Below are 13,897 nucleotides of genomic sequence, written 5' to 3'. Positions count from 1 at the left end.
AAATGGTGGCTATGTTAATGACCTTGACTGTGGTAATCACATCAGCATCTATGGATAGCAAAACATCACATTGTACACCTTGAATATATACAGTTTTGTCCATCATACCTCAATAGGGGTGGGAGAAAAAAATAGCATCATAATATCAGACCTGCCACCAGAGGTTGTTATTTAGTGTACTCATAAAGAAGCATGCATAGTACTTTTGCACATTTAAACACATATTTTGGGAGCTGGGTTTCACTATAATTGGTCTCCTTTGTAACCCTATGTTATTTTGTGTATGTAAGAGCATGATTCTAAGCAGAAGTTCAGAGGCTTCGCCGGCCTGTGGTTCCATGCGAATCCTTGGGCCAAGGGCTAAGAGCCACTGCCAAACCAGTGGAGCAGTGGGGATGGCTTTTAACCCCGTCTTCCCATTTTCCACAGCAGTGTCCTGGGTGAGGCATGTGTGTGTGTGTATGGTGGGTTCAAGGTCTCATGCAAGGGGGAGGCAGGGGGACCAGGGGGCTGTGCCTCAGCTCTACCGTGGACTAGCTGTGTGTCCTCAGACAAGCCCTTGTGCCTCTCTGGGCCCCAGCTTCGACCTTTGTAAATGCAGGTCACCCTCTCTGCTCTGAGATGGCAAATAATGCAATCTTAAAAGGCTTTGAAAACTGTGACCAGGACATTTGATAAGGTGGCGGCAGCAACTCCTATTTATGGGGTACCTACCACGTGCCGGACACTTCTCTAAGGCTTTCCACGGTGACAGTCACCTAGGCCTCACAGAACCCCAGGAAGTAGGTGCGGTTAGAATTCCCAACTGGAAGAGGAGGGAACTGAGGCTCAGAGAGGTCGAGGAACGTGCTCCAGGCGGCACAGAGGGTAACGGGGAAAGTAGAAGGGAGCACAGGTCTGTCGGCCTCTGCAGCTAAGCTTCCCCAAGAGTCTTACTGCCCAGACAGAGGGCCCGCCCAGAGCTACCCCAGTGAGCGGCAGAGCTGGGATGCTGTGGCTGAGAAGAGGGGGTGGGGTCGAAGGGGACATGCGTTGCAGCTCACGTGGGACTCATTTGCACACTCTGATGGGCACGGTCCCTCCCTGCAAAATCGGAGAGAGTTTTCTGCCTGGTTCTGGGAACAAGGATATTTTTCCAAACAGCGATGTGCTACCCTTTGTAGATGCAAGTGGGACTCCTGATGCTCCCCGGAGAGCAGGCCCGGAGTTGCATGTCTGCTGAAGGCCACCTTCGGCACCCAACTCTGCCTGGTTCTAATTCTGTCACTCGCTAGCTGTGGCCTTGGGCCTGTGAGTGCCTCGGTCTCCCCAGCTGCACAAGGGAGAGAATCACAGCACCTGCCTTAAGGGGAGGTTGTGGGAATAAGTAAGTCAATATACATAAGGCACTTAGAACAGCTGGCACTCGGTGGGTGTCGGTCAGTAGTCATAAGCAAATTCCAGTGCCAGCACTGCACCAGCAGCAGGGGCGAGGCAAAGGAAGGATTGAGAAGACCCTGCCAACACCTCTGCAGCCCTGGGCAAAGGGGGAGAATCGGGACAACCCGGCGGCTCAGGCTCCAGGGCCAGCATGGGGGAGGTGAATGTAAGCCGCTCCACGGGGACGCCCGTGTTCCCTGTGTCAGTCAGATACACGGGGACCTTCCCCAGTCACTGCACCAGCCACCTGGGGACACCAGCCCTGGGGCGGGGGGTGGGGGGGGTGGGGGTGGGTAACCATTCTGAAGCCTCCAGATCATCTGCTAGCAATTTGGAGGGTCCCAGGTGGGTCCTTCCTGGACAGAAGAGTCCCCTTTGCTCTTTCCCCGCCTCCCTCCCATCGCTGGAGTAACTACCAGGTGCTGAACACCCTTCAGAGAAGAAACAATGAGAAAGACCCGGTCCCCGCTCTCAGACTGTTTACAATCGTGCGCGTGTGCGTGTGCATGTGTGTGGTAGGGGACACATGAGATGTGTCCACGCCTGCCTGGACACAGAGGACCAGCGGATGGAGCCCGGGAACAGACACCACTTCCAGATGGAAGCCAGGGAGGGCATCTGCTGGCCCCCGAGGAGCCCCACATGGTTTCTATGGCCTCGCGGCACACGGAACCAACCCAAACGGGGGAGAATCGGCGACACCTAGTCTTTGAATCCTGTCCACACTGAACCCCAGATTCAGCATCCTCAGGTGGGGAGGGCTTATTTGGGGCTGGTGCTCAAGGCTCACAGCCCAGAACCTGACTTGGTATTTGCTTCCTTTCCGGGAGGCCAGCAGCAGCAGGAGGGAAGCCGGGGCAAGGGGACTCGGGGTGGTCCCAGATGTGCCCCGACATCGGAGCGTCACAGAGCCTCTCAGTTTGGCTTCTCTAACCGAGCTGCCGCGCCCAGCCCCGCAGCCTACATCTTGGCCTATTAAAGGCCTCAGACTTCATGTCCTAAGGGGCCTGCTTTCAGTCATAGGCCGAATAGAAACCAAACACGGCACCCCTGAGTGCTTCTTGCCACCAAGATTCAGTCCCCAGGGACAGGAAAATGCGGGGTTGTCACCCCGCCTTGTGAAGCCTCTCATCCCGGGACAGCTCCTTCCTCTACAGTTCTGATGGTGCTGGGGTCACATCAGGACCCTGCATCATTTCCTAGCAGGGTGCCTTTGGGCCTCAGGCCCCCTCCTTTAAATGGGGGTGCTAACTGTACTTTTCTCCAAGGGATGCTGTGAAGATGAGTTAATACGTGCGAGGGCTGGGAGCCAGCTTTTCTTTTCTCTTCTTCTTTACAGTGTTTATTAATTTTTGAGAGAGAGGGAGGGGCAGAGAGAGGGGCTGCTGACAGCACAGACCCCCGAGGCAGGACTTGAACGCCCGAACCCCTGAGGTCGTGACCTGAGGCGAAGTCAAACCCTTAACCAACTGAGCCACCCAGGTGCCCCTCGGAGTCAGCTTTTCTGGCCGATGCGTGTGCTCGCGTGTGTGTGTGTGTGCACGTGGGCATGTGTATGGACTGTTCTCTGAGGTGCTAGTGGGCCATGGTCGCCTCTCGGCACTCTGCCCTTCCGGTGCCCAGCACAAAGTCTGCTGCTGGCGTGAAGGCCGGCCAAGGGAGGTCAGGTGGCAGCAGGCCTAGAGGCCCCAGGGGTCCAGCGCAGCCCCTGCTGCCTGTCCATGTGGCCCAAAGGTAAGAGAGTGAGTGACTAATCCTGGGTGGGCCCTGGCTCCTGGGTTGTTCTATTTACAGATCTGGAGGAGGGAGGAGGGAGGAGGGAGGAGGGAGGAGGGAGGGGATCAAATTACAGCTGGAGTGGGGGTGGCAGGCTGGGGCCCCCCAGGTGGCACACAGGCCTGCCCACCTGCCCCCCACCCCCGCCCCCGGACCGAGCTGCAGACAAAACACAAAAGGGCACTGAGGCTCAGTTGTGCGGGAACTGGCACAAACTACGGGTCCCAAACACTCTGGGTGTTTGCCCAGGCTTGCCTGGTTCCTCCCACTTCCCGGCAAGGTCATGACTGGGCTGTATTTGTGGCTGGGAGCCATGCGGGCTCCCCTGCCCCCTCCTGCCCACTGTCAGGCAGGTCACTAATGGTAGCCAGTCATGGCGCGGGCAGCCAGCCCTACAGCTTTTTCTGGGTGGCCAGCAACCAACCTTTCAGGCTCAAGTGGCTAGGGCAGTCCACGGCCACAAAGGGGTCAGGGTGGCGTCAGATGTGGTGGGGGGTGGGGAGGCTGGCTGAGGCACCCTTGCAGCTGGATGGAGGCGGGGTGCCTTCCACCCCTTCCTGTGCAGAGGTGGGCTTGAGCTAACATTTCTGGCCCTGGCTGGCCCTGGGCACGAGAGAGGACTATGGCGCAGCTCTCGCCCTCAAGCGGCCCACAGTTATCTTCAAACTTGGTTTAAATTTTATCTGGTCAGTAAAATTAAATTTGGGATGCATTCCTATCACTGCTTTTTACTTATAAGTTAAATACATTTAAAATGTTATCATTTGTGCTGACAAATCGTCATGAGGAACACAAAAAGATGCTGAACGTCATTAGCTCCCAGGGAAACACAAATTAAAACCCTTTGGGGCACCTGGGTGGCTCAGTCGGTTAAGCATCCGACTTCGGCTCAGGTCATGATCTTGTGGTTCGAGCCCCGCGTCGGGCTCTGTGCTGACAGCTTAGAGCCTGGAGCCTGCTTCGGATTCTGTGTCTCCCTCTCTTTCTGCCCCTCCCCTGCTTGCGCTCTTTCTCTCTCAAAAATAAACAAACATTAAAAAACAAACAAACAGGGGCGCCTGGGTGGCTCAGTCGGTTAAGCGGCCGACTTCGGCTCAGGTCACGATCTCGCGGTCCGTGAGTTCGAGCCCCGCGTCGGGCTCTGTGTTGACAGCTCAGAGCCTGGAGCCTGTTTCAGATTCTGTGTCTCCCTCTCTCTGACCCTCCCCTGTTCATGCTCTGTCTCTCTCTGTCTCAAAAATAAATAAAAACGTTAAAAAAAAAATTAAAAAAAAAATAAAATAGAAAACAAACAAACAAAAAAACCACGAGACGCCACCACACACCCACCCGGACGGCTTAGTCAAAAAACAAGACTGAGAGAGGAAGCGTTGGTGAGGATCTCGAAGTTCTAGAAACCACCTCCAGTGTTGACGTAACAAGAATATAAAATGTGGATGCGATTCCACTCCCAGGTGTATACCCGGGAGAACTGAAAACCCACAAAAATGTGTACGCCAAGATTCCTGGTACTCACAATACCCCAAATGTTGAAACAACCCAACGTCCATCAACTGGTGGCAGGATAAATAAAACGTACTCTATCCACACGATGGAGTATTATTCAGCAACAAAAAGCAGTGAAGTCCTGATACAGGGTACAACACGCTGGATCTTGGAAACGCTATGTTAAATGAAAGAAGCCAGTCACAAAAAGGCCGCTCGTATGACTCTCCACTTATGTGAAATGTCTAGACTGGGCAAGTCCATAAAGACAGAAAGTAGATTAATGGTTGCCAGGAAAAGGGCTGGGGTGGGGGGTGGGAGGAATGTTAAGTGACTGCTCATTGGTACCGGGTTTCTTTTTCAAGTGATAAAACTATTCTTTTTTTTTTTTTTTTAAACATTTATTCATTTTTGAGAGACAGAGACACAGCGTGAGGGGAGAGGGGCAGAGAGAGAGGGAGACACAGAATTCGAAGCAGGCTCCAGGCTCTGAGCTGTCAGCACAGAGCCCCACGCAGGGCTTGAACTCACAAACCGCGAGATCATGACGTGAGCCGAAGTCGGACGCTTAACCGACTGAGCCACACAGGTGCCCTGAAACTATTCTCTTTTTAAAATTTATTTATTTATACTTGAGAGAGAGAGAGAGAACCAGGAGAGGGGCAGAGAGAGAGAATCCCAGGCAGGCTTTGCATGGTCAGCGTGGAGCCAAATGCGGAGCTCAAACTCAACGAATCGGGAGATCATGATCTGAGCTGAAATCAAGAGCAGATTAACCAACTGAGCCACCCAGGCGCCCCAGTGATGCAACTATTCTAAAACGGATGGTGGCGAAAGTTATACAGCTCTGAGAATATATCAAAAACCACTGGGTTGTATACTTTAAATGGGTGAGTTGTATGCTATGTGAATTATAGCTCAATAACGTTGTTATAAAAAAAAAAGAGAGAGAGAAATTGAGGGGCACCTGGGTGGCTTGGTCAGTTGAGCGTCTGACTCTTGGTTTCAACTCAGGCCACAATCTCGAGGTTTGTGGGTTCGAGCCCCACCCCAGGCTCTGCGCTGACAGTGTGGTTCCTGCTTGGGATTCTGTCTCCCTCTCTCTCAAAATAACTAACTTTAAAATACATACACACAAAAAAGAAATGGAGATAGCACAGCCTGTTACTGAGGTGCGTGAACCAAGAGTACACTTGCCTTGGGTGAGAGTCCAAGAGCTTCTCATGAACTCAATGCGTGGATTCTGTGACATTGGCATCGGTGGCTCTAAGTTATTCCCCAGTTGTTTCCCACATATCTGAGTTCCTAAGCCCCACGGCCTCTAGAAAAGTGAGGCTTATGTAGTCAGCACTATTAATTATTGTTGTGGGGGAGATGGCACCATGGGCTAGTCCACTTAGCTTCCGAGTGGCTTCCGCTCACGCAGCTGGTTCTCTGCACTCCGTGCCATGCAAGCAGACGGCCAGTCAGGGTCACAGTGCGTGGCGTGCAAGGAGGGTGCTGAGGTACGAGGCCCACCCTTCTGGCCCCCAGGATGGGTCAACGAGCAAGGCAGATGTGCTCCAATGAGAGGGGCAGGGAAGCATCACCTGCTACTCTGCCAAACGACAGAGGGTTTATAGAAGGGCACACAGCTGGAAACTAGCACAGAGCTGCTAATCTCCTAGCATGAGGTCTCATCCGTTCCCCCAGACTCATCCCCTCCTTAATTAGGCAGAGGATCAGCCCCCGAGAGCCATCGTGGTCACTGGGAGCTTGTCCAGCCAGGCTAGGCTGGCTCCCCTGAGTGCAGCCATTAGATCGTCGGTTCAGGGAAACAACTGGGTGTTCCCGATTTACTCAGAATCAGTCACCGTAGTAAACTGCAAGGTAGGCCAGCAAGAACACAGGCTTGGAGGCGGCTGGGGTCATATTTCAGCCCCTACCACTGATTAGCTAGGCGGCCTCGACGAGTCCCGTTACCTGAGCCTCAGTTTCCTCATCTGCACATGTAACCCACTTGAATGAGTTGTAGTAAAGATCATGGGGGACAAGCGAAGTGCCACAACGTGAGCCTGTTAAATTCGCTCACTCTTCATTTTGTTCCTCTCTACCTAGGATTTTTAAAAACCTTTTGTCTGTGTCAAGCAGAAATAGATGCACCTAAATCAATACGTGGCGTTCTCTGCTGAATGGAAACATTTACTCTGTAATTTTCTAAAAATGTGCCCTGAGATGACGGCCTGGAGGTTGTGCACACATTTCGCACCAAGGCAACTGCAGGGAGAGACTGGCTGCTCTTTGGGGCTCAGGGAGTGGAAGAAGAGTGGGCAGCAGAACACGGACAGGGGGGCAGCAGAGAGAGGTTGGCGGTCAGGAGTGAGGCACCAGTGTGGTTTGGGACTGGCCCCTTGAGCTCTCTGGGGACCGCTAGTCCAACATCCAGCTCCCTGCAAGGAACGGTCCTTGTGCCACTGGTGTTCCTAAGCCACCCTCCCTCACCAGGATCCCCAGCTCCTGGATCAAACCTGCACAAGCTGCCTCTCTGCCTCCACACCCCTGAGAGTAGCCCTTTCCCACTGACGGTATTGCTCTCTTTCCCATCTCTCTTCTCCCCGGGCTCTCAGCTCCTCAGGGTTGGGAATGGAGTCAGACTCACTTTTGTAACCCCAGCAATTAGCCCAGGGCCAGGCACAAATGAGGTCACACCGGAGCTGCACCTGGGTCATCTGGAGGGCTTGTTAAAACAAACCGCTGGGAGGGGCGCCTGGCGGGGGCTCAGTCGGTTGAGCGTCCGACTTCGGCTCAGGTCACGATCTCTAAGGTTGGTGAGTTCGAGCCCCGCATCTGGCTCTGTTGCTGACAGCTAGGAGCCTGGAGCCTGCCTCGGATTCTGTGTCTCCCTCTCTCTCTCTCTGTCCCTTCTGCACTCGTGTTCTATCTCTCTCACTTTCAAAAATAAATAATAAAACATTAAAAAAATTAAAAAACAACACAAAACATACTGCTGGGCTCCATCCCCAGAATTTCTGCTGCGGAGGCTCCCAGGACCACACTTTGAAGACCACTTCAGAAGATGAGCATAACAGGGGCTGCGCAAGGGGTGAACCACTCCAGATGTGACTTTTTTCCTGGGTTGTTAAAGTCAGGCTCAGCCCTTAGCCTGCCTCCTCCCCTAAGTCCTCCCTGTCCCCTGGGACCCCTGGTATCAGTGCTCTCTCCCCATGCTCCTCTCAGCCATGGGAGGCAGGTGCATGTGCTCCAGTCCCCTGACCCGCCCAGAGCTGGGTCCTTCCAGCGGAAAGGGGATCAGGGCCGTGGCAACATTGCTCCCAGAGTCAGTGGGGCAGACTCTCCACAAGGTGCTCTCAGGGCCTCTCCCCTCCCGCACGTGGGTCATCAGGCCCATTGCGGGCTGAGGGAGAAGAGAGGGGTACCACTGGGCAACTACACAGATCCTGGGCGGCCCAGGAGCCCCCCAGCACCCTGACTGGAGACGTCTTCCGGGAGGACTGAGTTTTCTGGATGGCCAAGAACTCAGGTGGCCTGACTTCATACCCAGGGCTCGTCCACTACCACAATTTGACAGGTGGGCCAGGAAGAAGTGTTCACTGGACCGGTTCATTACCACCCACTGCCAGCACATAGGCAGGAAGGTGGTCAGCGCTGGTTGGCAGGGGGAAGGGGGAAGTCCCCACGGTCAGCACCAAGGCCAGGGTCTTGACGCAGGGAAAATGGTAAGCCCTTAGGTTCCCATGCTACACGACCCCCGGGGGGCACCACCAACGTTGTAATCCCCATAAACAGTAACCTCTACAGTTGTGCAGTGCACATCCTGTGCAGTTTTATGCAATGGTCCTACCAATCCTAGTCTGCAAATGGTTTGTTATTCCCTGAATACCTACTATGTACCCATGAGGTGTTCTGGCAGGAGGCCAGAAGATGGTCTAGCCTCTTGGGGCAATTAGGGGAAAAGCCAGCTACATCCTACGGTGAGGAGAAAAGTGCTTTCATGAGGGCATGCCCAGGCACTGGGGGAGCCAGGGAGTGGCTTATCTCTGCCCAGTGAGGTCAGGGCGCTGGCATGCGGGGGCAGCCAGCTCCCTGAGGGCTGGTTAATCCAGCCAGGCTGGAGGCTATCAGGCGGCGGCTGCTGAATCTGCAAGCCTCAGCGTCTGGGGTTGGGTGGCTTCTTGCTTTCCAGGGACACCTGGAGCTGCAATCCCTGGGACCAGAGGGGTCCCTTGTGGTCTGTGGCCCCCCCAACCCCCTCCCCTCGCCATTGTGTGGGTTGGCAGAATTAGAGATCGGAGCCCCCGATTACTGGGCAGAAGGAGGTGTGGAGGCAGGGAAAGGGGCAGAAGCAGCCAAGACAAATAAGGGCAGCTCCAGGGGCTTCTGCCAAGGAGCTCAGCCTGCCTCCCTGGCCTGGTTCCTGAGCTTGCTTGGGGATGCACGCTTCCCCAGCTGATGGGCCACTTTTTCAAAGAAGCTTCTGAGAGGCCCTGACTTCCAGTAGCATCTTTCTCTGGGCTCCTAAGGGCACTGGAAGTCAGCCTCCGCTCTCCAAATGCTCTGTGTGGGGCGGGTCATGCAATTACTCCCCCCACCCCTCCCCCCACCATGGGCTGGCTCCAGGCAGACCTCTGACTTCGCCAAGAATCCCTGAGAGCTCAAAAAGCTGGTCCAGGCAGCCCTGGGAGACGTCCCGGCTTCCTCCCGGATCCTAGGGGATCTTGCACTCTGGGACACACTTTGTATCTGGCACTGTCACCCCACTACAATAGGGGTCACTTCTTACTCGTTTCTGTGTCTCTAGCACCTAGACTGGGGACTGGCACCGACTAGGTGCTCAGTTAATGTCTGCAGCTTGAATGACTTCACTGCTAGTTTCTGTGCCTGAGGGCAGAGTGTATTTAGGAGTCCTGGCCGTTCTCAGAACCTAGCGGGCCCTCCCATACCCCGGGGTGATTAAATACTACCATAATTTCTAATCCCTACCACAGCCTGATCAGGTTGTCAGACCTGGCCAGGCATTTCACTCTTTGATAAACTTAATCACACAGAAGACTTATTATGCACAGAGGGGTTTAAACCCAACGAGACTCACGCAGCTCTGGCCAAAGTGGAAAACCAAACACCAGATGTGAGCCAGAGCGGGGAACAGCCTGGTATGTGGGTACCCACGAAAGAGGGCTTCAGGAATGCTGGGTCAGTGGTTCCAGGGCCTCTGGGCTTCTGACCCAGCAGGGAACCACCATTCGGAATGGTCTGCCCAGTCTGCATGAGGCAGGGGTGTCCAGGGGCAGGTGAGGCACAGATTTAATCTTTTTGCCTGGAAAGCCCCTTCCCTCCAAATGACAAAATTCAAGGTCTGGCAGATACAATGGTGGGTACTTTCCCTTAGGAGTAGAGGGTGATGGGGTCCCTGACCACCCCTCCCCATGTGCTAATGTTGATAGTAAAACGATGGGAATGCAAGCTGGTGCAGCCACTCCGGAAAACAGTATGGAGGTTCCTCAAAAAGCTAAAAATAGAACTACCCTACGACCCAGCAATTGCACTACTAGGTATTTATCCAAGGGATATAGGCATATTGTTTCAAAAGGGTACATACACTCCCATGTTTATAGCAGCATTATCGACAAGAGCCAAAGTATGGAAAGAGCCCAAATGTCCCTCAGTGGATGAATGGATAAAGAAGATGTAGTACACACACACACACACACACACACACACACACACACTGGCGTATTACTCGGCAATCAAAAAGAATGAAATCTTGCCATTTGCAACGACGTGGATGGAACTGGAGGGTATTATGCTGAGTGAAATGAGTCAGTCAGAGAAAGACAAAAATCATATGACTTCACTCACATGAGGACTTTAAGAGACAGAACAGATGAACATAAGGGAAGGGAAACAAAAATAATATAAAAACAAGGAGAGGGACAAAACAGAAGAGACTCTTAAATATGGAGAACAAACAGAGGTGTGGGAGGGGGGATGGGCTAAATGGGGAAGGGGCACTAAGGAATCTACTCCTGAAATCATTGTTGCACTAGATGCTAACTAATTTGGATACAAATTTAAAAAAATTTAAAAAAATGACAAAAAATGTTGATAGTAAAACTAATATAATTCATACTGAAATTCCAGTCTGGTGAAATGAACAACAGCTTCTGTAAAACCTTTCCCATTTTATGAATCTGAAATAACAATCTATTGTTATGCAATACTTGCTATGCAAATAGAAGCAGCTTAAAGGAAGTCTTCTAGTTCCCTCTTCCCTCCACATGATTGCCCCTAAAGTCACATCGTGTAGAAATTCCGGGCCTCCCCAGGGCTGTGAGGTCCACCCTCCCTTACAGGGGCAGTGGGACAGACACAGCCCAGCACCTAGCAAGGGCCTAGCATGTGGCACATTTGCAATAATCAGGCGTCAAATGAACAGCAGACATTGGGAGGTGTGGCCGGACTCACAGTGCAGAGAGATCCTGACAGTGGACTTGCACCCTTGGGGTCTGGCCTGCGAAGGCTATCATCACTTCCATTTTGCAGATGAGAAAACTGAGGTCCAGTTAAGACTTCCTTAAGGTCCCAGAGTTGGCTCTTGCCTGAGTCCCATTGGGTCCCTGCATTCAAGCTGCCTCCTGGGTGGTGAGGGCGGCCAGCTCGTGCTGGGGCATGAATAATAGCCAGTCACCTGGTCTGCATGGGGCTCTGGGGTGGTCTGCTCCCTTCCTCCCGCCTTTCCGTCTGCTCTGCTGGGCTGCCCAGACTCACACTTTCCAGCCTCTCATTCTCAGCTGTTTCTGCAAATCCGGGGCTGCCCTCTATCCTGGATTCCAAACCACCACAGCACGGGTCCCAGGCCCTCTGTCTCCCTCTCCCTGAGGGGTCTGAGAGGCAAGAAGGAGGCTCCACCTGGGTCCAGGCACTCACCCCAGACCCCTCACAGCTGACCTCAGCGGGGACAGGACAGAGGAGGCCAGTCTCAAATCCGGGTTTAAAAGCTGGGTTAGAGCCGCACACGTCTTAATTGGTACATTTCTATTTTCTCTGTGGGCATTTTTCCTTGCTGATGGACTCTTACAAACATTTTACTGTTGTATTTCTTGCACTACTGCCTGGAATCGTTATTTCGACATTATAAAAAAATCATTATATTTTTAAAAGAAAGACTGAGAATTCCTACAAAAGAGAATACAAAGAGCTTGGGCAGACACACACACACACACACAGGCCCATCCACACACAAATATATCTACATGCAAGTTTAGGCTGACAGGAAAAAGAGGTTTCTCGCCATACCGCTTTGCAAAGTAGAAGTGAATGAATAATTGATAGGGCTTTTTCCAAACATTTAGATTTTTAAAAATTATTCTAGAAAAATCCGGTTCGATTACTTAGAGCCGCAGTTCTGTGCTAAACCAACCCAGAAATAGTTACCAATAAGTAAAATTTACGATTCCCACTGAGCCAGCCTTCCACGGAATTGCATCATAAACACGAACATCTTTGTTTTGACCCGCCAGAGTCCACAAAGCCGCCGCTCTCACTAACTGAAGGCATTGTCTGATCCACCCTCAAGCCCTTTATTCTGAGTAACGTTCCTGACTTCACGTACAGATGATAGTATTTCCCACTTTCTTTTGGCAAGAACTTCATCCATCTCACCACACTCACCCTTCGCTGCCAGTTGCAAATGAGCGGTGCCAGAACCGAGGTCACGAAGCTTTAGTTCTTCTGACTCCCCGAGATACTGGGGCACCCGTAGCGGACCAGGGGTTGGTGGTGCTGGTGGGAGAGGCCCATGCACCACCCGCGCCACCCTGGATCTGTGCCCTAACCAGACTTACCCACAACGGGCTGATGCGACATTTGGCCAATGCCAGTATCTGACGCATGAGTCCCTTGATGGCCCCACGGGGATCCAGGCCACAGCTTCTTGCTTGGTCTCCCTCCGGTGTGCGGGCAGCCTGTCTTGGAAGTCAGGGCTCAGGCTGACCCTCACAGGCGAGGGACCTGCCAGGCTTGGACAGCTGTGCTGCTGCCCCCCTCAGCCTACACACCAGCTCCTGGCCACAGGGACTGGCCCGGGAGTGGTGACTGATGCTTGGTTACAGAGCGCGCTGGGAGAGAGCAGTTCTGGTTGATACTTCCTGTTTGGGGAGGAAACCTCACTGGTAATAATTAGTGGCTCAGACTCCAGCGTCTCTGCCACAGGAACTGAGGCAGGACAGCCAGCAGAGCCCAGGATGCATAAAATGAATAAATGTCATCCAATGCAGGGTGGGCCGCCTCTGTGTGTGTGTGTGTGCGTGCGCGCGCGCGCGAGAGAGAGAGAGAGAGAGAGAGAGAGAGAGAGTGAGAGAAAGAGTGAGAGAGAGAGAGAGAGAGAGAAAGAAAGAGAAAGAGAAAGAAAGAGAAAGAGAAATAAAAAGAGAAAGAGGTGTGTTTATTCTTCAGATTACAAAGACAAACATAATGGCTGCAGAAAGTGGCAATTTATCAATTACTGTGGGGGTAATTTATTGCAATCACTGCAGCTGTCCTTGGCTTGTGATGGGTTTTCTCAGCATTTTGTGCCAACAAAGCCTTCATGGTCGCCTTTATTTGCCTGTTGGTACCCACAGTGTGGAGAAAGACAGACGGAAGGACCCACAGACAGAAGACAGTATTGTCCCAAGGGCAAAGCAGGGATGCGTGTGTGCCTTCCTGCCGCTGATGGCTTTTCTAGTGACCCTGGGGGCCAGGCTGACGGCCAGGCTGACGGCACAAACGGAGGTCAGAGGTTTCGAGGCTTTTTTTTATCATTGACATTAATGATGCCAAGCCCAGTCTTAGGACAAGTATATGCAACTGCTTCCAACTTGTTCGAAAACTGGTGACCTTGGAAAACAGGAGCTTTGAGTCACCCTGGGCCTTTGGATAACCAGAATATGCACGGCCGGGCCCCGGGCAGGTTTATTCTCTTATTACAAGCCGAACAGCGCCTGCATGGCCATCTGACTGCTGTGGCCCAGTGCCTTGTCTCCTCTACCAGAAACCTCCTGTGGGCAGGGGTATTCCTGAATCTCCCAAGTCCAGCGTCGGCCAGTGCACACCGACAGACTTCCCTTGCCTTAGCTCACTTTTCATTCCCTTCTTTCTGGTCTCTGCCACCCACCCCCCCACTTCTGCCAAAGCTTATTACCTCCACCTCACATCTTGACATCCTCTCCAGCCAAATCCC

At 52.8% G+C, this 13,897-nt stretch overlaps 1 protein-coding gene across 4 annotated transcripts in view; it reads right to left on the bottom strand.

The window, feature by feature from the left end:
• STEAP3 (STEAP3 metalloreductase) overlaps positions 1–13,897 on the bottom strand; it is a 51,587-nt gene that overhangs the window by 26,992 nt on the left and 10,698 nt on the right. The window contains exon 1 of one of the 4 annotated variants that reach the window (XM_081796383.1): positions 12,522–12,969. The exons of the other annotated variants lie outside the window; for them this stretch is intronic. Coding sequence (XP_081652509.1) covers positions 12,522–12,543 — 22 coding nt within the window. The 5' untranslated portion in view covers positions 12,544–12,969. Of the gene's footprint in view, positions 1–12,521; positions 12,970–13,897 lie in introns of those variants that run through there. 4 annotated transcript variants of the gene reach the window in all.

This window comes from Panthera onca, chromosome C1 (assembly GCF_046562875.1).
Source record: "Panthera onca isolate mPanOnc1 chromosome C1, mPanOnc1 haplotype 2, whole genome shotgun sequence".
NCBI lineage: Eukaryota > Metazoa > Chordata > Mammalia > Carnivora > Felidae > Panthera > Panthera onca.
Note: the sequence above shows the minus strand (reverse complement) of the source record. Positions and strands in the feature narration are given on the sequence as shown.